At 47.3% G+C, this 26,045-nt stretch overlaps 1 protein-coding gene across 1 annotated transcript in view; it reads left to right on the forward strand.

Moving 5' to 3' along the window:
* Positions 1-26,045, forward strand: part of LOC108315470 (translation initiation factor IF-2-like) — a 45,572-nt gene that overhangs the window by 19,011 nt on the left and 516 nt on the right. The window contains exons 2-3 of the mRNA XM_017544818.2: positions 25,081-25,323; positions 25,438-25,909. Coding sequence (XP_017400307.1) covers positions 25,081-25,323; positions 25,438-25,909 — 715 coding nt within the window. The remainder of the gene's footprint in view (positions 1-25,080; positions 25,324-25,437; positions 25,910-26,045) is intronic.

A 26,045-nucleotide genomic window follows, 5' to 3' on the forward strand; every position in this document is an offset into this window, starting at 1 on the left:
GTTGATTTAAAGAAAATATATAAAGTGATTTGTGTGTATGTGTGTGTGTGTGTGTGTGTGTGTGTGTGTGTGTGTGTGTACCTGAGATCACAGACCAAGATGAATACTTGCTATATTTTATTTAAAAAAAAAACCATAAAAATTCCCCTCCCAAGACCTCCACTAACGGGAGGAGAGGGTGTGCGTGTGCTGGAGGTAAAGCCACAAGCAAAGCCGCAGAGCATCCAGGTGGCCTTTCAAGTCCTCCCCGCCAGACTGGGGTTGACACGAGCACCGTGCCCCTCCTCCCACCAAACCACAGCTATGCACCCAGTCTGGGTCATGGCTTCCTCTTCCAATGATCATCTTAAAGTGCTTGGGGTAGACTTTCAGAGGCAGGGATTCTCCCCACCCCAGGTGCCCTCTGCCATAGCTGACATCACTTTGGTCTTCTGGGGACTGTTGATCAGAGAGGACCTGGCCTCAGGCCTATCTGTCTCTCTCCCTGTGGGACATCTGTGCCAGGGACCTGCCTGTGAATCCCCCTCAGAGTTGCCCCCATGATTCCCCGCAGGGGGCTCCCTTCTTTGAGGCTCTGGGTCCCTGTGGCGACCCCTCCACTCAGAGTGACGTCCACAATAAGGGAATCTCCCACAACAATAGGAACCTGGCTGGGGGCCTCCTCTCTTAACTCTTTTAAAATTGTGATTTAATTCATATACCATAAAATTCATCCTTTTATAGAGTACTATTCAATTGTTTTTAGTATATTCACAAGGTTATGCAACCAACCATCACTAGAATCTCATTCCAGAACATTTTCATCACTCCAAAAAGAAACCCCAGACCCACAGCAATCACTCCCTCTCCCCCAGCTTCTGGTAACCACAAATTGGTTTTCTGTCTCTGTGGATTTGCCTATTCTGTGTAAATGGAATTATAGAATATGCGGTCTTTTGTGACTGTCTTCTCTTCTCTTTCATCTTTCCACAAGCAGGCTTGCCTCACTAATTTCTTTTTTTTTTTTTTTTTTTTGAGACGGAGTTTCACTCTTGTTACCCAGGCTAGAGTGCAATGGCGCGATCTCGGCTCACCGCAACCTCCGCCTCCTGGGTTCAGGCAATTCTCCTGCCTCAGCCTCCTGAGTAGCTGGGATTACAGGCACGCACCACCATGCCCAGCTAATTTTTTGTAGCTTTAGTAGAGACAGGGTTTCACCATGTTGACCAGGATGGTCTCGATCTCTTGACCTCGTGATCCACCCGCCTCGGCCTCCCAAAGTGCTGGGATTACAGGCTTGAGCCACCGCGCCCGGCCACCTCACTAATTTCTTAAGAAGGCCTAGAAGTCACTAGTCTGGGGAAAATGGGAGCAGTCCTGGAGCAAATTCTCCTGAGAAAGCTCACCAGCTTCTCTTCCTGAGTGTTCCTCCCTTGGCTGGTCCAAGCCCCATGACCTATGGGGACTCAGCCTTACTGAAGGGAATGGGTCCACACAAGCAGACACAGTTTGGTTGAGGGCTGTAGTCCAGGCCCGTGCTTATAGTACAGACCAAAGGCTGGCCACTGCCACAGCAATCAGTTTTGCTCAAATCATGTCTCACCTGGCCATGGGCATTTCAAATGAAATATCCAAATGGCCTTTCACAGGATACAAGATGCCTCCTCAACTGCTCCACACAACTGTGGAAAGAGAGGGTAAAAGGCTTGCCCACAGTTATTTAGATGGGAAATAGTAAAGGTAAAATTCAAGTTCAGGCCTTGAAACTGACAGCTTCCACATTTCTTAAACGCCTGTGCTTGCGGCAGACTATTCTCCTTTACTCCCCTCTGAAACTTCTCCCTCCAGAAAGCCACTCTGGGTCAGACATACAGACATACAGGCTCTTCCTCCTCTTTCTCCTTCCCCCGGAGCTCCTCCTCTCCTTCCACATCCCACAGTGTCCAGAGTGGTCCACTCACACTGCTTGTGGTTCCACTAACGTTGAGACTGATTAGCTTATTTTCCACTTTTCTGACTGCATGATTGTTAAAGACTTAATGTTGGTGTCCCCCTTCCCAAATTTATATGCTGAAGTCCTAAACTCCACTGCGACAGCATTGAAGAAGAGGCCTTTGGGAGGTAATTAGGATTAAATTAAGTCATGGGGATGGGGCTCTCATGATTGGATTAGTTGCCTTATAGGTAGAGAAAGAGACATCACTCACTAAGGAAAGTTCATGTGAGCACAGAGTGAGAAGGTAGCTGTCTGCAAACCAGGAAGGGAGCCCTCACCAGGGCTGAATCAGCTGAACCTTGATCTTGGACTCCTCAGCTTCCAAAACTGTCAGAAACAAACGTCTGTGGTTTAAGACACCTAGTCTATGGTATTTTGTTATGGTAGCCTTGGCAGATTAAGACAATGATCTTGAGAAAGTCATTGATTCACTAACTCCTTTTTTTTTTTTCAAGAGAGGATAATATTAGTATCTCTCTTGAAGTACTAGTAACAGCCTTAAAAGCTGTTGAGAGGCTCAACTGATAGCTATAAGGAGCTTAGAATAGCACCTAGAACACAGAATACCTTTAATAAATGTTGGATTTTTGCACTAGTGTATATATTTGTATTTCTTATGTGTTGAATAAAAATTCTATTTATGCATACTATGACTTACACAAAAGGGATGTTAACAAATATTGGAGGAAGGAAAGAAGTAATGAGGAAAGGAAAAAGAATAAAGGAGGAGAGGAAGAAGGAAGAAAGAAAGGAAGAAAGAACTTTGTAGTCACTTCTAAATACAGAATAGAGATTGATCTATAACTGTTTGCTTTTTTCTTTTAAAATATCTTCATATACATGCCAAAAGAAAATTCAGGCATTGCAAAAAAGATAAATTCATTGGTCATTTATGAAATTCACTTGAAACTGCAAATGGAAAGGCTAGAATGGTGTCCCTTCTGTTGGTCAACACTGTACTAGTCTTGGAAATTCAGTACTTAGCCTTTTAAAATTCATTCTCACATCTAAAGCTGCAGTTACTCTTGATTACATCAATTGCCATTTTATTAGATTCTCCTTTCAGCATCCTGAGAGTCTGGCTTCCCTCACCCTCTGACCTGACTGGGTGTTGAGTCTGTGGCTCAGTCCATCTTCTTTTTCTTTCCTTGTGGTCTTCCTAGTGGAGACTGATGCTCTCACTTGCAAAATTCACAGCGCTTCCTCACATTAATATTAGGGCTGCTTGGTTTGCTGATTTTATTCCAGCTGATCCCTCTTTACACACCTTGTGTCAGGAAACACTCTGGTGAGGGTGTGTGCTGGGGAAAGGGAGATATGATGTTGTGAGATGACGGAGATTCCAGTAGCCAGAAGGTTCTTTCTCTTCACCATTCCTGAGTTTATTTGTGCTCTGGTTCCCAACATAGCAGCAAAAGACAGCACTGGAGGATATCCCCAAACTGCACAGACCTAGCCTCAGAATGCCTGCCATCCCCTCAATGCTGTTCTGACAGAAGGACTTGTGTTATATGTAATCTTTAAGGAGGTATGTTTTACATGGAATGGCCTGCCCTTCCCACATCTTAAGGCCCAGAATTGCTGATTGGACCAGGGGCAGACACCTGGATCACGGGCAGAAATCCCAAAGATGAGCTGTGCCCATCCTAGTCTCTTTCCAAGGCATTTGAACCAAGACATTCCAAGTGAAGGATGTAATCAGCATGAGGCTAAAACAGAACATTTGTAATGGATGAAGAAACCAGAGAAGCCATGATAATCTAGTAACAGCCAACATTACATGGAAACAGAAATTATAAGTAAACAGAAGCTAGACTCAAAGAATTACCAAGAGGAGAATGGAAAAGACACACAAAAAGCAGCAGAAACTTGGGGATAAAAAGAGACCAGGCTACCTATGCGAAAAAACCCTATGCCAGCTCCCCTGGTTCCACATCGCATTCTGGTCCCAGCCATCCTCCTTTCTCCTGAGGTTACTTGAGTGAGTCTGTTTCTTACAACCACCAGAACCTAAGGATCATCTTCTTGTTTCTCAAGCCTCTCCAGAGATTGGGATCCAGGTCTAATGGGGACCCCCAAACCAGAAGCAGTGGCAGGGACCAGTTCAACTCTCTCAACACATTGCACTTGGAGTCTGGTATCCAAGTTAATCCAACAAGTGTGCAGTTTGAGCACTTACCACTCTGAGGCCCTGTGCAAAATTTGCAGAGGTAAAGAGTAAAGAAAGGGTAAGAAAGCCCTCGACTTCAAGGAGCGTATTATCTAAATGAGATATAAGAAACAAAACTAAGTCAGTACGAAACTGAACAGATGTGTGTGTCAAAGAGGAGAAAACAATCCTTTGAAGTTTCAGGGAAGTCATGGTCATATTAGGATATGGGGTTCAGAAAAGACTGCTCAGCTTTGTCGTGGATGCAAAGAAAAAATGCAAAGAAATACAGAGGTTGAAGCAGGGCATGGTGGTGCATGCCTATAGTCCCAGCTACCCAGCAGGCTGAAGCAGGAGGATCATGTGAGCCCAGACTGAGCAAATGGAAAGGGAAGGAAAGGAAAGAGAAAGGAAAGGGAAAGAGAAAGGAAGAAAGAAGAGAGAGCAAGCAAGGAAGTAAGAAAGGAGAGAAGGAGAGAGGAGGGAAGGAGGGAGGGAGGAAGGAGGGAGACCCGGGAGGATAGGAGAGAGAATGGAGGGGGATAGAAGAGAGAATGGAGGGGAGGGGAGGGGAGGGGAGGGAAGAAGGGAAGGAGGGAGGGAGGGAGGGAGGGAGGTAAGGAAGGAGGGAGGGTGGGAGGTAAGGAAGGAGGGAGGGTGGGTGCACAATTGCTTCTTTCCCTCCTACAGGTTGTATGAGACCAGAGGTGATTCCATGCTGCTCTTCAGGGCTGCTGTGACTAACAGTTCCATCCTTCTGAAGTGCCAGCTGGTTGGGTCTCTCTCTGGCAACTGATTAGCCCGTGAGCCCTGCCTTGCTGGTCCTGCAGCATTCTCCAGTGCAAGTGACTGAAAACATGCCTTTCCCAACTAGGAAAATATGTAAGATTTAGTTCCCAAGTTATGTTTCATGTTTACAATGGTCTTCTCATCATCGTTAGTTGGATTAAATTTAGTGATTACAAAGATTTTTGTTTTTATCAATAATACCCTTGATCTTGAAAAACAAGAGCAATTTAAACAGACCCAGATGCTCTAAACTCCACCACATGTTTGTTGTATTTCTTTTAATCGCATTGTATTTGAGGCTGTCATTTAAATCAATTAAATATGAATGCTATTCCTATGGCCATGTTTCCCTGGCTTCTCATACTAAATCTTTGCTGGTTTTTGTTACTCGATTACAGAACTTTCAAAGACAAATGTTTAATATTAATTATTCTGTTATCCTCCACTCTTGTGAAATAGGTATGCCCCCTTACCAAAGCCACTGCAGAAGCCAGAATGTAATACCAGGAAAAAATTACCCTGGGCCCACAAAGTCACCAGATTTTAAATCACTGCCGTCTACTCCTTTTCAGAAAGATTTTTCTCCCTTTAAAATGGATCATTTAGTTGCATTATTATCTCTACAACTATCAACAGCTCTTCCTGTCAATGTCATTCCACCAAGACTTATTGAGTGTCCACTGAGTTTCTATAAACGTTTCCTCCATCTGTAAATCAAAGTAGCTCCAAGAACTTCCATCATGGGACAGTGAATTCAGGAGGAGGAGAGGAGAGGGAAGTGGGGAAGGCAGAGATGAAACAATACAGTCTCCGGGTGTGTATATAAAGAGGACAGGCTTGCCATCAGGGGACGTGAATGAACCCTAATTTCAACATCCATCAGCGAGCTTGGGCACATCATTTGGACTTGGTGAGTAACACTTAGACGGCTGCTACTTCAACAGCAAAGGAGCCAGGGTTGCCTCTAGTCTGTGGGAAACAAAGCCTCCCTGAGGAGCTGAGGTTTTTCCTGGGGTGCTTCGGGCCTTGCATATGAAGGGAGAGCCAGAGGAGTTCTGACTAGAACACAGGAGGGCTAAGCTGTGTGGGAGAGGCCAACTGGGTAGGGATGGTGATTTGGTGCCCACTCCTCCAGAAGGAAAGCCAGCAAGAGCCTGCAGAGGTGGCCCAACCCTTTGGGACAAGAAGGGAGAAATATATCTCTTCTTGGGACCCTCTGGGAATAAAACAGGTGGGCAGGAGGTTCCTGTTCTCTTGAAGCCAGCTTGATTTTTACTCTTCTTTTACTCTTATTTTCTGGGTCCTCCCTTAAGATTTGCAGCAGATTTTGAGAAATTCCAGCTGCCATAGCTGAGTAAGGGAGATAAGAGAAAGGGTCTGTGCCCACTTGGACTGAAGCATTGGAAGCACAGCCTCGGGCTGGATGCAGTGAGGCACACCTGTAATCCCAGCACACTGGGAGGCCAAGATGAGAGGATTGCTTGAGCCCAGGAGTTTGAGATCAGCCTAGGAAACATAGTAAGATCCCATCTCTACTTAAAAAAAAAAAAAAAAGCCAGGCATGGTAGCATGCACCTGCAGTCCCAGCTCCTCAGGAGTCTGCCATGAGAACATCATTTGAGGCCAGGAGATCCACTCTGCAGTGAGCCACAATCATGCCACTGCACTCCAGCCTGGGCAACAGAGCAAGACCCTGTCCCAAAAAAGAAAAAAAAAAAGAATAAAATAGCAACCTCAACTACTGGGACTAGGAAGGTAGCAGGAGCCAAGGAGGGGCAGCGAGGTGGGCAGTGGCGAGTCCCAAGGATAACTAGCATTGACACATAAAGGGCCCCTTGCTCCCAATTGTTTCTCCCACATCAAGAAAGCCTTTCCAGAGCTAAATCTACTTGGAGTTTTATTTTATTACAAGTAGCAAAATTCTCTGACACTATCTCCAAGCCTCATATCCCAGACATCCCAGTACCTGAAACCCCAGTGGACTAACAACCCCTGCCAAACACTCAGCTGACAGCAAACATTCTGGACTCTTTCCAGCAGTGGCAAGGGGTTCCCTGGAGCTAACCACACTCTCCCCCAGGTAAGAAATACCTTCCCAGGCCATAGACTGCATCCTCACTGCACATCCTGGATGGCTAAAGTGAGGGTGCACTCTATGACCTAGAAAGTACTTCTCTAGTTTGTATGCCCAAACGTTGACCTCATCAGTTCAGACTCTGCTCCAATCCACAGAGCTGGCCAGCCCCCAGCACTCCCCTTTGTGCTGTAAAGAGCTGGATAATCCAGAATGGACACCAAGCATGGGACTCTGTTCTAGAAATTAACCTGCTGTCAGAGGTCAAGTGCCTTCCACTGAATGTCAAAAGGCCACTTAAAAATCAGTGTAACCTCCTTTGTCATCTGTGTTCGTTCTCAACATGCTACACCAAGCATGGTAAATGGGAGATCCCAGTTCCAGGGAGCCAGCGTCCAACCTTTTAAACTCAAACTGTAATATAACAGCAGCTAATAGTTTTGTTTTGTTTTGTTTTGTTTTGTTTTGTTTTCAGAATGTAATGCATGCCAAGCATAGATTGTCTCATAAAACCCACACAATTAATCTATGTATTCGGTCTTATTTTCTTCATTTGGATAAAAAGAATGGGACTCAGAGGAAAAGCAACCTGCCCCAAGTCACACAGCTGGTGAGTGTGATGGCAAGATTCACGTGCAAGCTTGGGCTCTTCAGCACTAAGTCATGCTTCGGTTGTGGCTGGTATTGGTTAAAGTTATTGTGATCACTGGTACTGGACACCAACAGTCGTTGGCTAAATAAATAAGAAAATAAACAATCCAGAAGGCAAGGAGAATGTTTTATATTTACCAGAGGATTACTAGAAGAACTCTCAGAATGCAGTAAAAAGCTGCGCCCCGGGTGGAAGGGAAGCAGGGCAGTGGGGCCCGAGCAGCACCTGTGGACTTGCCAGGGCGCTTGTAGTCAACTTACAGCTTCAGTGGATCACAGTTACAAAACTCCTGGGAAAAAACCAGGCTTTCCCAGCTGGATCAGGTGTACTCCCTATGTCAGTCAGCTTGGCCAGCAGGTCAGGGGCAGGGGCAGAGACAAAGATACCAAGAAGGGGTAAGGGAAGAAGTTTTTAGAAAAGGGGTCATTGAGCCAGGTAGCTGCTTCCCTGCCTCTGAGAAAAGGTCCACAGTGATATTAGGAAGGGTGAGCCAAAGGAACCATGAAATCCTTCTTACAGAGATTCAGAAAACACATGGAAAGCTTCCCTGACTCCCGGCTGGTACTGGGGAACTTGTCCAGGCTTAACAGGAAGGCTTAACCCATCTCCTCTCCAGCAACCCAGATCTTCCCTGTCCGTCAAGGTGCATTACACATCCTCCAAGGACCCTTTCTTGGCCCATCCCCTTTTTCCTCCTACCAACATCTACAGCACTTAATCTGCACCTCACACTTGTCATTCTGTTTCTTGGTCTTCTGTCTGCCAACTAGAATAGATTCTTTGAGAGCAAAGGCCTTATCTCCTTTGTTTTTTATATTCTCCTTATAAAACCCAATGCAGGACTAAACCTGATCATAAAGAATGGCCACAAAAATAATAACTATCACCTTTTCAAAGGCTTTCTTGTTTATAGTTGCATTTGCACCTCACAGCAACCCAGCACATTTGGAAATAAAGGTATGATACTCCTGATTCTGCTACATGACATCTCGGCCCCCAGCTAAAAGATGGAGTCCTCTACTGGTTAGTGTCCACTGTCAGCTGAGACCTTGGCTGGGCACATTGGACAGAGCACCTACACATGGCCTTTTCTTGTGGCTTGGGCTTCCCCACAGTATGGTGGCCTCAGGGTATCTGAACTTCTTCCATGGTGAAGCTCCAAAGGTGAGTGTTCCAGAAGAACCAGGGAAAAGCTGTGTGGCCTTTTCTAATTTTAGTCTCTGAGGTCATGCAGTGTCACTTTCAACTGCACTCTATTGGTTTCAAGTGAGTCACTAAAGTTGGCCCACATTCAAGGATGAGGAACATAGACCTCCACCTCTCAATGGCAATAGTGCCCAAGAATTTGCACATGTTTTAAAATTGCCACAATTCTCCCTTGGACGGACAGAAAAATCAAGACGTAGAAAGGGTAAGTGGACTTGCCCCAGATCATGCAGCTGCCAAGAAAATAGTAACTCAGGAGTCACCTCAATTCCCTGTGCAGGGTTTACTCTCCTATGTGGCACCTGCTGGATGATATCTTGATGACTGTCTACAAAAAGGTGGCAGCAGGGCCAAGAAGGAGGGAGGCGAGAAGGAGAAGGGACCCTTCCTTGTCCATGTCATCTCTGCTCTGGTGAGCTCCTTGGACCCCTCTGACCATTTTGGACTCTAAAGACAGTTTGAGAGGTACCTACTTTCTCATCACTGAGAAATAACTCTCTGTAATAGCTAGGAAGTAAATAAAATGAGGAGATAATTGTCAGATATGTGTGTTGTGTATTAATCAAAACACTGAGAACAGATCTACCTGTGGCCTATTTCAGGGGGCCAGCCATCTGACCATACAGTGGGGCTAAGGGCTGGAGCTGATGCTGGGGTCTAGGACTGGAGGCTGGAGGCAGGAACCCAGGAGTGGGAGTCTTTGCCCCACTTGCTACTATGATATGGCCTCAACCCAAAGCCTGCATGCCTATTCACACATCTGTTCAGCACTTGCCTGCAATCATTTAGGCTTTATTATTGGACTTGTCACCATATTAATGTAGCTGTACATTTAAACTGATTGTAATTGTACATTTCCTGAAAAACCTTGGGGTTTTTTGCAAGTATTTATTGATACATTTAAATTAAAAACAATTATGTAACCACAGACCTGCCTTCTTTGCTCTACATGCCAAAAATGCAGATTTCATGTAATGCATAAAATAAGTGGATTAATATTTCACAATTAAGGCCAATTTCCATTTGAAAAGAAAAGATAAATGAACTGACTCTCACCTGTAGTCCCCTGACATGTTTCCATAAGAATACTAGTCTTCATGAATTTTGTAATCTGGATGTTCAGAGAACATGTTAATAATGCTGCTGATAAATGGAATCATTAACAGACTAAATCAAGACCTCTGGCTGCAAAGCTCAGTAGCATCTGTTTTCATGTTAAGCTAATGAGGCTAGAATTTAGGAAAGTTCATACAAAGTCACAGCAGAATCACTCAGTAGCAAAGAAAAAGGAAAGTGGAATTCTTGTCCTGCCCTGAGATAAGGCTCTCCCACAGGAGTAGAGTCAGGTGCAAAGGCTTTTCTGTGTGACTCTGGGTAAGGGACTTGATCTCTCTGAGTCTCTGTTTCCTTGTTTATTAGGTAGGAATAGGAAGTAGTATCACTTCACAATACCGTTGGAATTATACATAAACAAATAAGTGTAATGTACTTAGCACTATGGCTGGTGTCTGGCAGGACTCAGTAAAAAGGAGATGCTGATTTTTTTCATTTGTTTTGGTTTTGGGGTTTTGTTTGTTTGCTGTGTTTGGGGACAGGATGTTGCCCAGTCTGCAGTGCAGCGGCACGATCATGGCTCACTGCAGCCTCGACCTCCTGGCCTCAAGCAATCCTCCCACCTCAGCCTCCTGAGTAGCTGGGACTACAGGCATGTGCCATCATGCCTGGCTTTTCTTTTTTTTTTTTTAATTTTTTGCAGGGATAAGGTCTTGTTATTTTGCCCAGGCTGGTCTCAAACTCCTGGCCTCAAGCGAGTTTCTATCTTTGGCCTCCCAAAATGCCAGGATTACAGGTGTGAGCCACCACATCAGGCCTTGTTCTTTTTATTGCGTCCAAGAGAGGAGGCTAAGAGCAGGAAATGGAGAATCTCCTTGGATTGAGGACCAATAAGCCCCACACACTGGTTCCCCGCCCTGTGAGATGTACTGTCACGAAGGTTCCCCTCGCAGTGAGTTCAATGGGGCAGGCGGCAAAGCAGTACGGGCGGGCGGGACCTGTACCACTGGCGGGGCTCCCGCCCAGGAAGCTGCCGGGGATGGCCGAAGGGGATCAGCCCTCCCTGTGTGAAATCGCCAGGGCAGCAGTGACTCCCAAGCATGAAATTTAGGAGAAAATTCCCCATCAACTCACCGCTAGTCCAGACCTCTCTCTAAGACGTCTTTGCCTCTCTACCCTCAGCGGACAGCAGCGCTGTGAGGAGACGCAATTGCAGTCAGCTGAGTTCTCATTGCTGCAGAGAGAGCTCCTCCTCCACACACTCCTCCCTCATTTCTCTCCTCCTGGGAGTCATCTACTCACTCTTCTGCCTGCCCCAGAGCAGCTGGGGCTCCAAGAAGGCTGGCAGGAGGGGTTGGGATTTAAGGGCAAACTCCAAGGACGGCCCTTCCTCACCCCACCCCAGCACACGTCCTCACACGGCCGCCAAGGAAGCTGTTGCAAACAATTCCCTCTACCCAAGGTGGCAGTGAAGAGATGATGGGGAAAGACAAGGGCTGCAAGGAGAGAGCTTCTGCAGTGAGCTGAGCCCCAGGTTCTTTCATCCCTCCTTCAACAAATATGTACTTCAAGCCAGTGCAGGGCCAGGCCCTTTCCTTGGCATTATGGACACAGAAGCGAACAAAACAAATAAGATTCCCGACATCTCCCACATCTCTTGTCCTGCGCATCTGTTCCATCCATCTGGCTATTGTTTATCTGTATTCTTTATAATATCCTTTATAATAAATTGGTAAACAAGAAAAAAGATTGTGACATCATAGAAATTATACTCTAGCAAGAGAGAGAAAGAAAGAAAAAGGTAGGCAGGAAGGAAGGAATGAAGGGAGGGAGAGAGAGGAAAGGAAGAAAAGAAAGGAAAGAAAAAATATGTGGAGAAAATAAAACAGGGAAGGGCCTTAGGGATGGGGGATGTACAATTTTAAATGGGAAAGATCAGAGGTACGCTGATTGAGAAGATGACATCAGAGCAAAGACTTGAAGCAGAGGGACTTCCAGTTCCAACTTGCACTGGTTCCCTGGCTGAGCTTGGAAAAGTCACTTTCCTTCTCTGAGTTTTCCTGGGAGACAATAAAATAACTGGGCTAACCTAAACCAGTAACTTTCAACCGTCTTTTTACTCTGCACAGACCCCTTTAGTCAAATGAAGAATTATGCAGAACGCTATAGGTTAGACTTCCCAGATAAAATTTAAGATACCCAATTCAATCTGAATTTCAAGTAAACCAATGAATAATTTTTTTGAACACAAGTATATCCCAAACATTGCATGGGACATACTTACACTAAAAAGTATTTGTTTGTCTGAATTCAAATTGAACTAGGTGACCTGTGTTTTTATTTGCCAAATCTGCCACCCTCCTACAGGTGACACAGGTATGGGAGCAGGGGAAGCAGTCCTCGGAGTTCAGCTCTGCTGAGCCTTGGTGTCCCTGGGGGCAGGGCTAGAAGGCATCTCTGAGAGATTGTGACGGATCCCCATTGGGAGAATGAGTGATTGCGGCATCCCAGAGCTCAGCCTGAGGTCAACGCAGGGCCAAGAGCCCCCTGATCCCAGGGAGCCTTCAGTTAAATACCTAAGGAGAAGGCATCCAGTTCAGCACCTGGTGTGATGAGTGCCCAAAAAGTTTGTTGGGGTCTCTCACTGTCTCTCTGGCTTTCCAGAGGTAAAGTCCCAATCCATTTAGCCCAGATGGTCCCTCTATTCCATAAGGCCAGGAAGAGGTTGACCAAGCATGGTACTGAGTCTGGGCAAAGGGCCCAGGAGGGCTTGGTGGTTTTCTCCCCACAGGTTCATTCAATTCTGGGTTGGAAGTTGAGCTTGGCTCAGAAGCTCTTTCACCCTCATTTGTCTCAGAAGGGCTGGCCCTGGGCTCTCCCACCCAATGAGAGTTTAATTGGAGAAAACGATACATTTTTTAAATGAAAGGAAAAACCAACCTTCAAATCTAGATAAAGAGCAGAAATAGGAAAAGCAAAATATCTGAAAGCCCTGGCAGGTGGTGGAAGTAGTCTCTTACCAGCATGAAGTAGAAGCAAAGCCGCGGGCCTCTCCAGAGCCCACGGCTTCGGCGCATGCTGTGAGCAGCTGGGACTTCTCAGCTGGCCACAAGCACTTGTATTCTCCCTCGGGTGAAATCAGTAGCCAAGGCAGTCTGCTCTCAGTTTTCTGACTTGTGGCTTATCTGAGCTGGGATAACTCCAGGATGAGGGAGAGGGGGACTGGGGACAGAAGGAAAGGGAAAAGGGGGCCCTGAATAGAGGCAGGAAAGAGCAGAGAAACCATGGCGTGCGTTTGTGCCAGTTGCAGTGTCTATTGCTGTGTAAAAAACACCCCCAAAACAGTGGCTTAAAACAATTTATTTAAATCTCTCATCTTGGTGCAGTGGCTCATGCATCTAAACCCAACACTGAGGGAGACTGAGGTGGGAGGATCGCTAAGGCCAGGAGGTCAAGGCCAGCCTGGGCAATGCAGCAAGACCTTGTCTCTACAAAAAAAAAAAAAAAAAATTGTAATTAACTGGGTGCCTTTGGTTTTAGCTATTCAGGAGGCTGAAGCAAGGGGATTGCTTGAATCCAGGAGCTGGAGTGATGTGGTGAGCTGTGCTCGTGCCACTGCCCTCCAACCTGGGCAGCAGAATTTTCAGAGACCCTGTCTCTTAATTTTTTTTTAAAAAAGTTTTAGTTAAAAAATAAAATAAATGATTTACACTCCCACCAACAGTGTAAAAGTGTTCCTATTTCTCCACATCCTCTCCAGCATCTGTTGTCTCCAGATTTTTTAATGATCGCCATTCTAACTGGCATGAGATGGTATCTCAATGCAGTTTTGATTTGCATTTCTCTGATGACCATTGATGATGAGCATTTTTTCATATGTTTGTTGGCCTCATGTATGTCTTCTTTTGTAAAGCGTCTGTTCATATCCTTTGCCCACGATAGACTGGATAGGGAAAATGTGGCACATATACACCATGGAATATTATGCAGCCATCAAAAACGATGAGTTTGTGTCCTTTGTAGGGACACGGATGAACCTGGAAACCATCATTCTCAGCAAACTGACAGAAGAGCAGAAGATCAAACACCACATGTTCTCACTCACAGGCGGGTGTTGAACAATGAGAACACATGGACACAGGGAGGGGAGCACTACACACTGGGGTCAGTTGGGGGGAAATAGGGGAGGGACGGTGGCGGGTGGGGAGCTGGGGACAGATAGCAAGGGGAGAGATGCCAGATGTAGGTGATGGGGAGGAAGGCAGCAAATCACACTGCCACGTGTGTACCTATGCAATAATCTTGCATGTTCTTCACATGTACCCCAAAACCTAAAATGCAATAAAATAAATAGGAATAAATAAATAAATAAAATTTCACATGGTTCTAGGGGTTGAATGGGCTCAGCTGGGCAGTTCTCACCTTGGGTCTCTTCTGATGTCAGCAGGAGCTGGAGACATCTGAAGCCTCGACTAGGCTGGGTGTCCCAAAAGGCTTCTTCAAACATACTTCTGGCACTGGGGCAGAAAAAGTAGGAACACTAGATGATGGCCCCAACACATCACAAACATTCTTGCCATGTGGCTAGCTTTAGCTTCTTCACAATATGGCGGGCCAGAGTAGCAGACTTCTTACACAGTAGTGGCTTTCCCCCGAACTCATGTTTTCAGAGTCCAAGGCAGAAGCTGCAAGGCTTTCTACGACTCAGCCTCAGAAGTCACAAAGTGTTACTTGCCTCTGCTACATTCTAATGATTAAAAGGGTCAGCCCAGATATAGTGTGGGAGGGACTGGTGTGAATTCTGGGAGGGCTGACCCATGGAGGGAGGGGCTTTTTGAGAGACTAGCTACTACAGTGTCCTTGCTGTGTGGCTGGGGCTGTGCCCACCAGCCCAGTTGCCAGGTAAAGTAAAAGCTGAAGGAACAAGGAGAGCCAACCACTTGCTGACTGGTGCAAATGATGCCCTCTAAACCTTGGCGGGTACGTGACATAAAGAACCAAGAAAACTGGGGCCTGGCACTGGCTCTGACTTTCTCAGGCTATGCCCTGGTGGGCAGTGGTGTCTTCATCTTAAAAGTGAGGCAGTTGGATGAAATCACTTAAAGTTTCTTCTCCCCTCCGAGTTAAGAAATACAACATGGCTGGATGCGGTGGCTCATGCCTGTAATCCCAGCACTTTGGGAGGCCAAGATAGGTGGATCCCCCGAGGTCAGTACTTCAAGACTGGCCTAGCCAACATGGTGAAACCCTCTCTCTACTAAAAAACACAAAAATTAGCTGGGTGTGGTGGCACATGCCTGTAATCCTAGCTACTCAGGAGGCTAAGGTAGGAGAATTGCTTGAACCCAGGAGGCAGAGGTTGCAGTGAGCCCAGATGGTGCCACTGCACTCCAGCCTGGGCGACAGAGCGAGACTCAGTCTCAAAAAATAATAAAAATTAAAATAAGAAATATAACATGATATATGAGTTTATCACAGAAGCCAAGTCTCTCAAGATGCAAGGGGACCAAGTTCCAGGGCCATTCTCAGAAGCAAGCATGAAAATTAGAAGTGCCAAGTTATCAGTCACCAATCTTTGCCTCTTCTGAGGCAACAAAATCCATACGGCTAACTGGGTATGTCTGATTCAAGGGACCCTGCACTTCCCTGCCTATGCGTGTGCACCTGTGCGTGCGTGTGCACGTGGGGAGGTGTAAACGTCAGATAAGTGTCCCACTGCGCTTTGTGTTTCTGCTCCAGGAAAAAACTGCCAAATGAGTAGTTTGTACTGGAGGAAACAGCCCAAATACCTCAATTTATATAACTATGTGTTGTACGGCCTTTTAATTTAGCCCTCGTTCCAAATGCATGACACGTCCTTTTGACACCTTAAGAAATGCTTCTCAGATGGCAGGCTGGGCACCGCAGCTGGAGGCTGCAAAAGGAAAGCACACAGTCCTGAAAATTAAAAGAGATTTAGGTCCTCCTTGGAAATGCCCCGCCTCAGGCTACGTGATGTGGTCATTTATTAAGTGACTTAAACAGGAAAAGGAACTCAGTCTCAGAGCAATTAAGTTGCTTTCTGTGCACTCCTGGATTCTCCCAATTATGAGTGGGGTAATGCATTCACACTGGGACTGCCAGAAGAGGGTTCTATTCCAGGGCTGAATAATGCTTCGCTACTCAGGCTCTGGAGGCTCCATGTTGCTGAGGAACATGTTAAGTTGCTGAATTTGGAGAACTTCCCTTTGACTGAATCCAAGCAGGTTTGTTGTTTTTTGTTTTGTTTTGTTTTGTTGTTTTTTGTTTCTGAGACAGAGTCCTGCTCTGTCACCCAGGCCGGAGTACAGTGGCATGAACATGGCTCAATGAAGCCTCATACTCCCAGGCTCAAGCGATCCTCCTGCCTCTGCCTCCTATGTAGCTGGGACCACAGTTGTGTGCCACTACACCCAGATACTTGTTTATTTTTTATAGAGACAGGGTCTCACCTTGTTGCCGAGGCTGGTCTGGAACTCCTAGCTTCAAGCAGTCCTCCTGCCACTGTCTCCCAAAGTGCTGAGATTACAGGTGTGAGCCAACTTGCCTGCCTTCCAAGCAGTTTTTGGTTTTTTTTTTTAACATAGTTTCATCTGCCCTATGATGAGAAGGATTAGGGTTATAGAATTATAACCTGTCAGAGTCTAAAGACTCTCAAAGCTCTCTTGTCCCAAGCTTATTCCTTTCTCTGCCAAAGAAACAAAGAGAAAATATTAGTGCTCAAGGCGACATACTTTGTCTTTGCAAAACTGGGACTAGCCTCCAGGTCTCCCTTCTCAAAGCTCAAGGCTGCTGTCCAAACTAGAGGGGAAAGGATCTCTCTAGGACTTTGCTGGGAGACTGAAGAAGCATTCTGGGACTCCCCTCAAATAACCAGCTATGGCTCCCCCAAAGAGTAGAGCAGAACAGACTCAATATCCTATGCAAAGTGTAAATCTATGAGTGCTCAGTGAGAGAATTTGCTCAAAGATAGTTATTGAGGGTCCACTATGTACCAGGAACTATACCAAAAACCAGGAATGTGGCAGAGAACACGTCTCTGCCCTAGTGAAGCATCTTACACTAGAGGCCTGTGAGGAATGAGTGGATGAATAAATAGATGGATGGGTAATTAATAGATGGATAGACAGATCAATAGTAAATGAATGGTAGATGGATGGTTGCTACATTTAGAAAGAGAGGAGAGCAATAACTCAGGATTAAGTTAGGGCTTAGACTCAGAAACCTGGGGACCTGTACCCTCCTGCATGCCTGCTATGCAGCCAAAATCAACTCTAACCATTATTCTCCTGCTCAAAACCTTTTGGTGGAGATCCAGTCCTCCGTAATCCATGCCCTACACCTCTCCAATGTTTGCCATTGACTTCAATCCCAGTTAATCTCATCACAGTGTCCTTAGCACCACCACTAATCGAAACCATTCCTACATATTTGCTCAGACTGACACCTCTTCTTGGAATGCCCTCCGCTGTGCCCTCTGCCTTTTCTCCAAGTCCCCCCCGCTTTCATCAGCTCCCACCAGCCCCTCCAGGCCTGCCTGTAACACACTCCAGGCACTGAGCACATACTCTTGGGGAGGTGCTCTCTGTCTGGTGAGCTACACTTGCCTCCCCCACCCTCAGCTAAATGGTCAGGTCATCTAGGATAGTGCCTGTCTTCCCTTTCAGGGTCCCCGTAGAGGAGCACATGGCTGGGCACACAATAGATGATCAATCTTTATTGATCATAATGGAATATGAAGAAATTTTTGAGAATAACGGAATCTGAAGAAAGTAAGTGTACGTGGTCCCCAGGACACATGCCTGGCTTGGGCTCACCCCTAGGAAACTCTGAAATCCTGGTTTTCCCCCCAGAATCTGCTTCCTCCAGCTCCGCCCTCTCCACCCGCTGTTGTGCTTTCCTGGAGGCATCCCCTCAGAATTAACATTGGGGAGAGGCCTAGAGTCCTGGGCAGGGATGTACGGAGGGAACTTTTGGATTGTTTTACAACAAAATCTCCTCTTCTGAGCTGGTGAATGACTCAGCATCTTGGATCCCAAACTGAAAAAAAAAAAAAAGCCGCTTTCATTCCGGAAAGCACAGAGGGTCAAGCTGACTTTGCGACATCACTTGCCAGGTTCGGAGCTCAGCCATGTCAAATCTGGGCACCTGAAGTGTGAGCTGCTCTGCCAATCCTTTAACCAGTCAGGGATGGAGAAAGAGCACTTCCTGTTGATGGACTTGACAACCCCATTTTATAGATGAGAAAGTTGAGACCCAGGTAAATCAAAACCACTTGAGGTTCCCCAAATTGTCACTCTTTCTCCCTGATGTCTGCCCAGTACCTCTCTGCAGGTGAAAGATGAAAATTAATCTTTTCTCAAAATAGCTGCAGCCCTGTATTCAAGGAAGAATCTCTAAATACACAGCTTCTCCCGAGCCCCCACACCACAGGTGGCTGTTGGGGAGCCACCGGGCCTGTTCCCACTCCTGTATCCTGCTGGTTCTTGGGAGCCAGGGGCTCTTCAGAGGGGCCCTCCTCTCATTTGAGTATGTTGGGAAGCAGAGTGAGGTGTAGATAATAGGCCCTGTGACTGCTGGAGGGAGACCTGGGCCAGCAACTGCAGGAAACATTCAACAATAGTTCATCCTTACACAAATCTCCTCCCTCTGACACCAACCAACTCCGGAGATGCAGGAGGGGACACTGGGAAATCAATCTCCATTCCAGAATGAGCCAGTGAAGCAGTTTCCCTCCAGCCCTGGCTACCACTGATATAGAATACCAGCAAGGCATCATAGCATCCACTGGTCTCTGCATCCCAACTCAGGTGGCCCAGGTTCCAGGACCACGCCAGGAGGAGGAGAGGAGCATCCTGGCCTGGCAGCCTGGCTTGGTCATGTGGGCATCGACTAGCCAGCCTGGCCACCAGGCAGCACCTGGATTCCCACTTCCTCCCTCTGCTCCTGCAAAATCCAGAGCATGGTCAGTGCATTCAGCATGAGCTCAGCAGTCTTACTGCTCAGGGCAGCAATGCAGGACAGTGGCCACATGACCAAACTCTGCAAGCAGACCTTGCTTCAACTCCCTTCTCTATCACATCCGCAGTTTAACCTCCCTGCACCCCAAGTACCCACTCTCCATAATGTAAAATGGGCTTAATGGCAGTCCCCACCTTAGACAGTAGTCAGGGGAGACATGGAATCCTTCCTCTCAAGCCCCTTGTTCAATGTCACAGTGAGCACTTAATAAAAGACTATTATAAATTAACACAAGGGCTTTTTATTAATACAGAATTTCGCTCCTGTTGCCCAGGCTGGAGTGCAATGACACAATCTCGGCTCACCTCAACCTCCGCGTCCTGGGTTCAAGCAATTCTCCTACCTCAGCCTCCTGAGTAGCTGGGATTACAGGCATGTGGCACCACACCCGGCTAATTTTTGTATTTTTAGTAGAGACGGGGTTTCACCGTGTTGGCCAGGATAGTATCGATCTCTTGACGTCAGGATCCGCCCGCCGCGGCCTCCCAAAGTGCTGGGATTACAGGAGTGAGCCACTGCGCCTGGATGTTTGTTTACATTTTCTAGTTTCAGGTTCTGCTGTTCTTACCACCTAAGTCTCCCTTCCCTAAAACCATCACTAGAAATTGTGACTAAAGTCCTCATAAAGGACTGGTGACCCAGTCCTTCAGGGTGACCCAGAGACATGCAGTGCATTGAAGGCAAACCAGTCCCCGTGGCTTCCAAAGTTACATCTGCATGTGAGTATGAATATGCATATCCATCATTCCTATTAATTATAATGTATTTATATATGTATATGTGTTGAGACAGATACTTGCCTATATGTATGTTTACTTATGAGTGTGCACGTACATTGCTCTTTTATTCTATGTGTGTGTTTATGTGTGTGAGCCCCTTTCTATGTCCTTTCCACAAGAACTCTAAATTAGCCCCAGCTATTTAGGAGGCTGAAGAAGGAGGACTGTTTGAACCCAGGAGTTCAAGGCTGCAATGAGCTATGATGGCAATACGGCACTCCAGCCTGGCAACAGGGTAAGACCCTGTCAAAAAGAAAGAGAGGAAGGAAGGAAGGTAGGAAGGAAGGAAGGAAGGAAGGAAGGGAGGGAGGGAGGGAGGGAGGGAGGGAAGGAAGGAAGGAAGGAAGGAAGGAAGGAAGGAAGGAAGGAAGGAAGGAAGGAAGGAAAAGAAAAGCAAAGCACGTGGAATGGGAGATGTTTTATTCATCTTTAGAAAATAAAATCTACCACACAGGTAGACGATTACTCATACAACTAAATTCATTCATTTTCCAACAATTTTTTTTGAGGATCTAAAAGGGAAGGAGTGGGTAACCAAAAGGATATAGTTCCTGCCTTCAAGGAGCTCCCAGATTTGGTGACATCAGGTGTGAAATCAAGGGGTCAGAGCACTGTGACATAAGTGCAATGCTGGGGGTGAGGACAGGAAGGTGACATAGGAACTGGAGCAGGGCCATTGCCTCATGTGGGAAAGAAGAATGTCAGGAAAGCTTTCCAGGGAAAGTAACATCCAATCTGAGTCCTGAAAGATTAGGAGATTGGGAAAGGAGGGAGTTCCAGGGAGATTTGAGGTGAGAGAGGGAAATACATTACTCAGCTTTGCCATAGTAACCAACACTCCCCAAGCCTCAGACGTTTGCAGTCATACACATGATTCCTCACTCATATTCACTGTACGCTGCAGGGCATCTGTGACTGTTTCAGGCTGGGGCGCCGTGCCGTTTTCCGTTTCATCCTGTGACACAGGCTAGAGGACCACCTATCTGGGGCATGGAGGAAAAAGAAGAAAGTGTCTTGGTGGCAACTGCAATGTCTCTGCAAGCTTCTGCTCATCCGCTCACATTTCACTGATCAAAGCCTGTCACACAACTCAGCCCAGAGTCAATGAAGCTTCTGCTTCTGCTTCTCTATGGGAGCATAGGCAGTGGTGATGCACAGCTACAGGGGAGCGGCAGAGTCCATGAACTGCAGGTTCTTGAGGCTGGCTGAAGCCTTGAGGAAGAAGTGGGCAGTGCGGAGAGATAGGTTGGTCACATGTGCAAAGTCCAATAGCAAAGGGCCCCATTAGCTACGGGAAGGGGGCTGTATTCCACCATTAGAGGACTTTAAAGACAGAGTGGCACAATCTCATCTGTGTTCCAAATTGGTTGCTCTCACTAATTTGTGATGGGTGGATTGGAAAAGGACTAACACTGGGGAGTGAGGAGGAAGAGGAAAGAAAGGAAATCAGTATTTATTTAATACGTCTTAGGTACCAGGCACTAGACTTTCACATTGATGTCAGACATGAATCGCAGTGGTACAGTCACTTTCTTCTTCCAAGCCTGGGGTCACAGTCCCTGGTGATTGGGCAGTGGCCACATAATCCCTCCCACCCACTCACCCCAACATCACTGATCAGAGTGGGAATCACTGACCCAAGATGATAAGCCTATAAGATTCTCTCTATGTCCACCCCTGTTCTGTCCCTCAGGAATTTGGAACAGGGGCAGAGATGTTTTTTAGTGTCTCTGGAGTGTTTGAACAGGGGGACACACAAAGACTAGGAAGCACCCAGGACAAGCTTCATCTAGAGTTGGGGAAAGTGTGGCTGCCTTGATTTCCAACTCTTTCCCAGATTCTGTTCCACTCTTCTTAAGGACATGGTATTCCTTGCCCTTGAATGCCTGAGCCACCCTTGAATCCTTAAAATACATTTATTTTTGTTTCTTCTATTTGTCTCAGTGGATTTCCATGACTTGTGCTTCAAAGTACCTTGACTGAGACATTCAAATTCTCTGGGTCCCTGAGGCTCACCCCAGGCATAAGGGATACCAACTCAAAGGGGCCATGAACATGTCCAGACTTTCCCAGCTGTGGGACTGAGGATGCTAAGGGATGATATGCTCTAGTCACAGTGGGCTCCTTCTCAGCAGGAGCAAACAGGGACTAAAGGTCACCAATCTCAGAAAATCTCAGGGCCTGCAGGGCTGAGACTTGAGAAGGGCAAGGGACAGTTTTTTCTAGAACCTAGACCTACTTCTTCCTGACACCTGGAAAGAACTCTCAACCACTGGAAGCTGGAAGTGTCTGGGAACCTGAGCTTAGAGAGAGGAAAGGCTTTGGGGGTAAAGGGAGAGAACTTGGTAGAAAAGCAGGCCCCAGTGCTGTGGGTCAGAGCATGCACTCTGCAGCCCAATGGCCTGGATTCAAGAACCCAGCTCTGGCCTAGCTGCCGGACTCACACTTAACCTCTACGAGCCTCAGGGTCATCACCTGTAAGATGGAGATGTTAATCACATCCAGCTTATACAGGCATTTGAGATTATGTGAAACAGCACAATGCCTAGCACATAATAAGCATTCAGTAACTTCGTCCTATCATTACTTTTGCTATTATAGAGAAACTAAGGGCAGCAAGACTTATGGTTTACACTGTGGGTTCCAGCATCAAAGACTGAAATCCCAGAGACCTTACCAGCTGTACGACTTTGGGCAAGTTGCTTAACCTCTCTGAACCTGTCTGCTCATCTGTAAATGCTAATACCCACATTGCAGGATTATCGTTCCCACTCCGCCTTAGTACACCATTTTGTGCCTAGAGGATATTCTATTAGTGGAAGCTATTTTTTATTTCAACAGATATACCTGGCTCTATCTCAAGGTTCAGAGGGCTCAGGGGGCTGATGAGGATGGAGTTAGGGAAGAGAAGCGGAGTCACTTTATTTTCTCTTGGTCGTAATCACAGTCCACACACACCTACAGAGCCTTTAGGATGAGTTCTGCTTTGTATTCAGTCCTGAGAACAAACACAATAGAACCAAAAAACTTCATCTCAACCCCATAGGAATATGCAATGCCAATGCCACACTTGTACGCAGCTGTCTTTTGCTTTCTGAGAATTGTTCTACTGTGACCAAAATCCTGGAAACACTATCGGATAATGTAAAACAGTATGGCAGCTGAAGTTCTTCAGTGTGTCTCCAAATAGGGAATCCAGGCTTTTCACATACATTAGCTTATTTCCTCTTCTCAAACCCCTGGAAGCAAGGCGTGTGTTACACTTACTTTACTTCTTCTTCTTCTTCTTCTTCTTCTTTTTTTTTTTTTTTTGAGACAGAGTCTCACTTTGTTGCCCAGGCTGGAGTGCAGTGGCGTGATCTTAGCTCACTGCAACCTCCATCTCCCGGGTTCAAGCAATTCCCAGCCTCCCAAATAGCTGGGATTATAGGCATCTACCACCACACCCAGCTAATTTTTTTCCCCCAGCTAATTTTTGTATTTTAGCAGAGATAGGGTTTCACCATATTGACCAAACTGGTCTTGAACTCCTGGCCTCAAATAATCCACCTGCTTCTGCCTCCAAAAGAGCTGGGATTACAGGCATGAACCTCAGCACCCAGCTTTTATTCCCTCCCCCATCTACCAAGACCAAGAAACTGACTCCATAAGTTTAAGTTGCTTACCCTTGGTCACACTGTTATTAAGTGCCAGGGGCAGGATTTAACCCAGATAGCCTGGCTCCAAAACCCACACTCCTTCCACAGTTGCTGTGGATGGTGAACCGCAGATGCCAAGGTGGTCTCCTGTGGCACCCATTCCTGTCTTTCCAAATGCCCACAAAGACCTCCAGTCATGCATCTCAGCATTTTCCAGGGTGCCTAGCCCAGGAAATTTTCCACAAAGACCTCCAGTCATGCATCTCAGCATTTTCCAGCTGCCTAGCCCAGCTCTGAGCATATAATAGAGTCTTGATAATAATTGTCATCTGGAAACTCAATCTGTTTTTTGACATTTAAGTCAGATGCTTTCTGAAATAACACTCATTGTATGCAACGCTAAATACTCGATCATGATCGCAGCCTTAGTGACAATAGCGTCAATTACTGAGCATCTACAATGTACCAGATATTTTGTAAACTTTCTCTCTAATCCCCAAAGTAATTGTATTCAATTCAACAACCTATTTGTTGAATGCTTGCTGTGCACCAAACACTGGGCTCTAAAACCCCATTTCACAAATGCACAAAATAAAGCTCCAAGATTGGGTCACTTACTAAAGGGGTTGGTTTGGATTAAGAACCCAAGCTTGGCTGACACCACATCCCACGTTCTCCACTCTAGTCACCCTACCTTTCTCTGTGTGTGAGAGCATTTGTAATAGTGTGACTATATTACAGTAGTTGGAACAAAGAGAGCTGATCATACTTGTCACCACAAACCAGAATGCCACAGTGCTACCAGAAAGACACCTCTTGGAGGCTAACTCTGACCAGGTCCCGCTGCAGCAGGCTCACGCACAGGTTTCCCTGAGCTATCTGGCCTCCCCAGCAGCGCTGTATCTTGTTTCTACTTACTTCATTAAAGTGTTCTCACAGCACTGTGCATAAATTAATTAGCATATATTCTTCTATAAGAAACAGCCCCTGGATTTCAACCTTAATTCAGAGACAACAAAGTAAAGTATTGGATTTCCAAGTTAAGAACAATGCTGGCTTTTTCTAGGTTCCCTTTAAAAATGCAGAACTCGGTAGAAACCCCTACGTGACTGCCTCCAATGGCCGGGTAGGAGTGGCCTCTTGCCCAGGTGCTACCCAAATCCGTAGAGCCAACAGCAGTTACCAGCCAGGCAGGAGGGGGTATCACTGATGAGTCGGGCTGATGCATTGTAATTAATGGTAATAAAAATAGATGCCACATGAGAAGTGCCAAGCCAGAAATCCCTACGACAGGATAGAGTTTCTTTCAGGTAATGGAAAGAAGAAGGAAAAAAAAGTCACTTCTAACAGGAAACCTGATCTACTCGTTGCCTACAGAGGATTTTTGTAAAGTAACTAAGGAAATGCAACGGAAGACGGCAGCCCCAGAAAAATTAGAATAACTCTACTTAGAAAACTTCCTTTCCTGCAGAAAGAAAGTGGAACCATGGGAACCTAGTGATGCTTTAGGCAGTTAGACCTCGAATTTCTAAGGGCAGCGAGTTCAGTCTGTAGCTCCTTCCGCCCTGGGGAGACTCCAGCACCCAGGACTCTGGTTGAAGGAAAGTGTCCACTCTCTGAGACTTCCCCTCCAAGGAAGGGGAGGATAAGACAGGGGCTGGGAGAGAAGAGCAGGAGGAAAGAAGAGGAAGAGGGTCATTCTCCTTTTGGCCTGGTCACTTTCCAGCTGTTGCTGTCAGTCTGACCCGATTGGTCATTCAGACATCCATTCAAACATTTCCTGGGCGCCCAGACGCTTCAGGGGAAACGTGAGATGGAGAAAAGCCAGTGTCTATCCCCCCAAGAATCCTGTGATCAGACCGTCTGGCAACCCATTGCACCTCCGGGCTGTGTGTGTGTCTGTCTCCGAGGTCTCGCTCTTCGCGGACGCGATCCGCTTTTCGAGCCCTCCGTACCAGCGCACAGGCGGGTCAGTGCTGGCGGGAGGAGGGAGGCACCAGCAGGCCCTCTCTGCGGCCTCTCCCTTCTGGGCTGCAGGCCTGGGGAGAGCCGAGCGCACAGCCCCGCCGGCCTGAACCCTGAGCCCGCCGCGTGGGGGCGCTGGCGTGCAGACCCGGCGGCGCTGCGGGGCCCGGGACGCGCAGCCCCTCCACCGCCCCGCTGCAAAACGACCCGGCGGTGGAGCTCGGCGGCTCCCTGAACCCAAAGCCGCCAGCCCGGCCCCTCTCCCGGTGGGCCTGCCCGCCGCGCCCGCGCCGCGCCCCGCCCCGCCTGGGCGAAGGGGCCCGGGAAGGGACTCCAGGACTAAGGCGGGACCGCGGGCGGGGACGCAGGGCCGGGAGTCGCAGGAAGGCTGCCAGCGCCCGGGCCCGGATCCCCGCCCCAAATCCCGCCTGGTCCCGGCGCCTCCCGGGCCGACTCGCCGCTCTGCCGGCCTCCAGGCGGGCCCCAAGCCCCAGCCCTCGTTTTTTCGTTTGAACAAAATCCCCTGTGAGCCTGCGGCCTCTAAACCGTTTTATCGTGTGGGCCCTCTAGGCTGCCGCGTGGGACTCAAGGTAAAGGCCCGGAGGGCAGAGGGGTGGCGGGGACCCCGTTGCTCCAACCCTCGGGGCCTGTGACCGCCCCAGCCACGTGCGGCGCGGGCGACGCCACAGTTCGCGCAGTTCCGGGAGTGCGGCCGCCCGTAGCCCA

This window comes from Cebus imitator, unplaced genomic scaffold (assembly GCF_001604975.1).
Source record: "Cebus imitator isolate Cc_AM_T3 unplaced genomic scaffold, Cebus_imitator-1.0 Scaffold172, whole genome shotgun sequence".
Classification (NCBI taxonomy): domain Eukaryota; kingdom Metazoa; phylum Chordata; class Mammalia; order Primates; family Cebidae; genus Cebus; species Cebus imitator.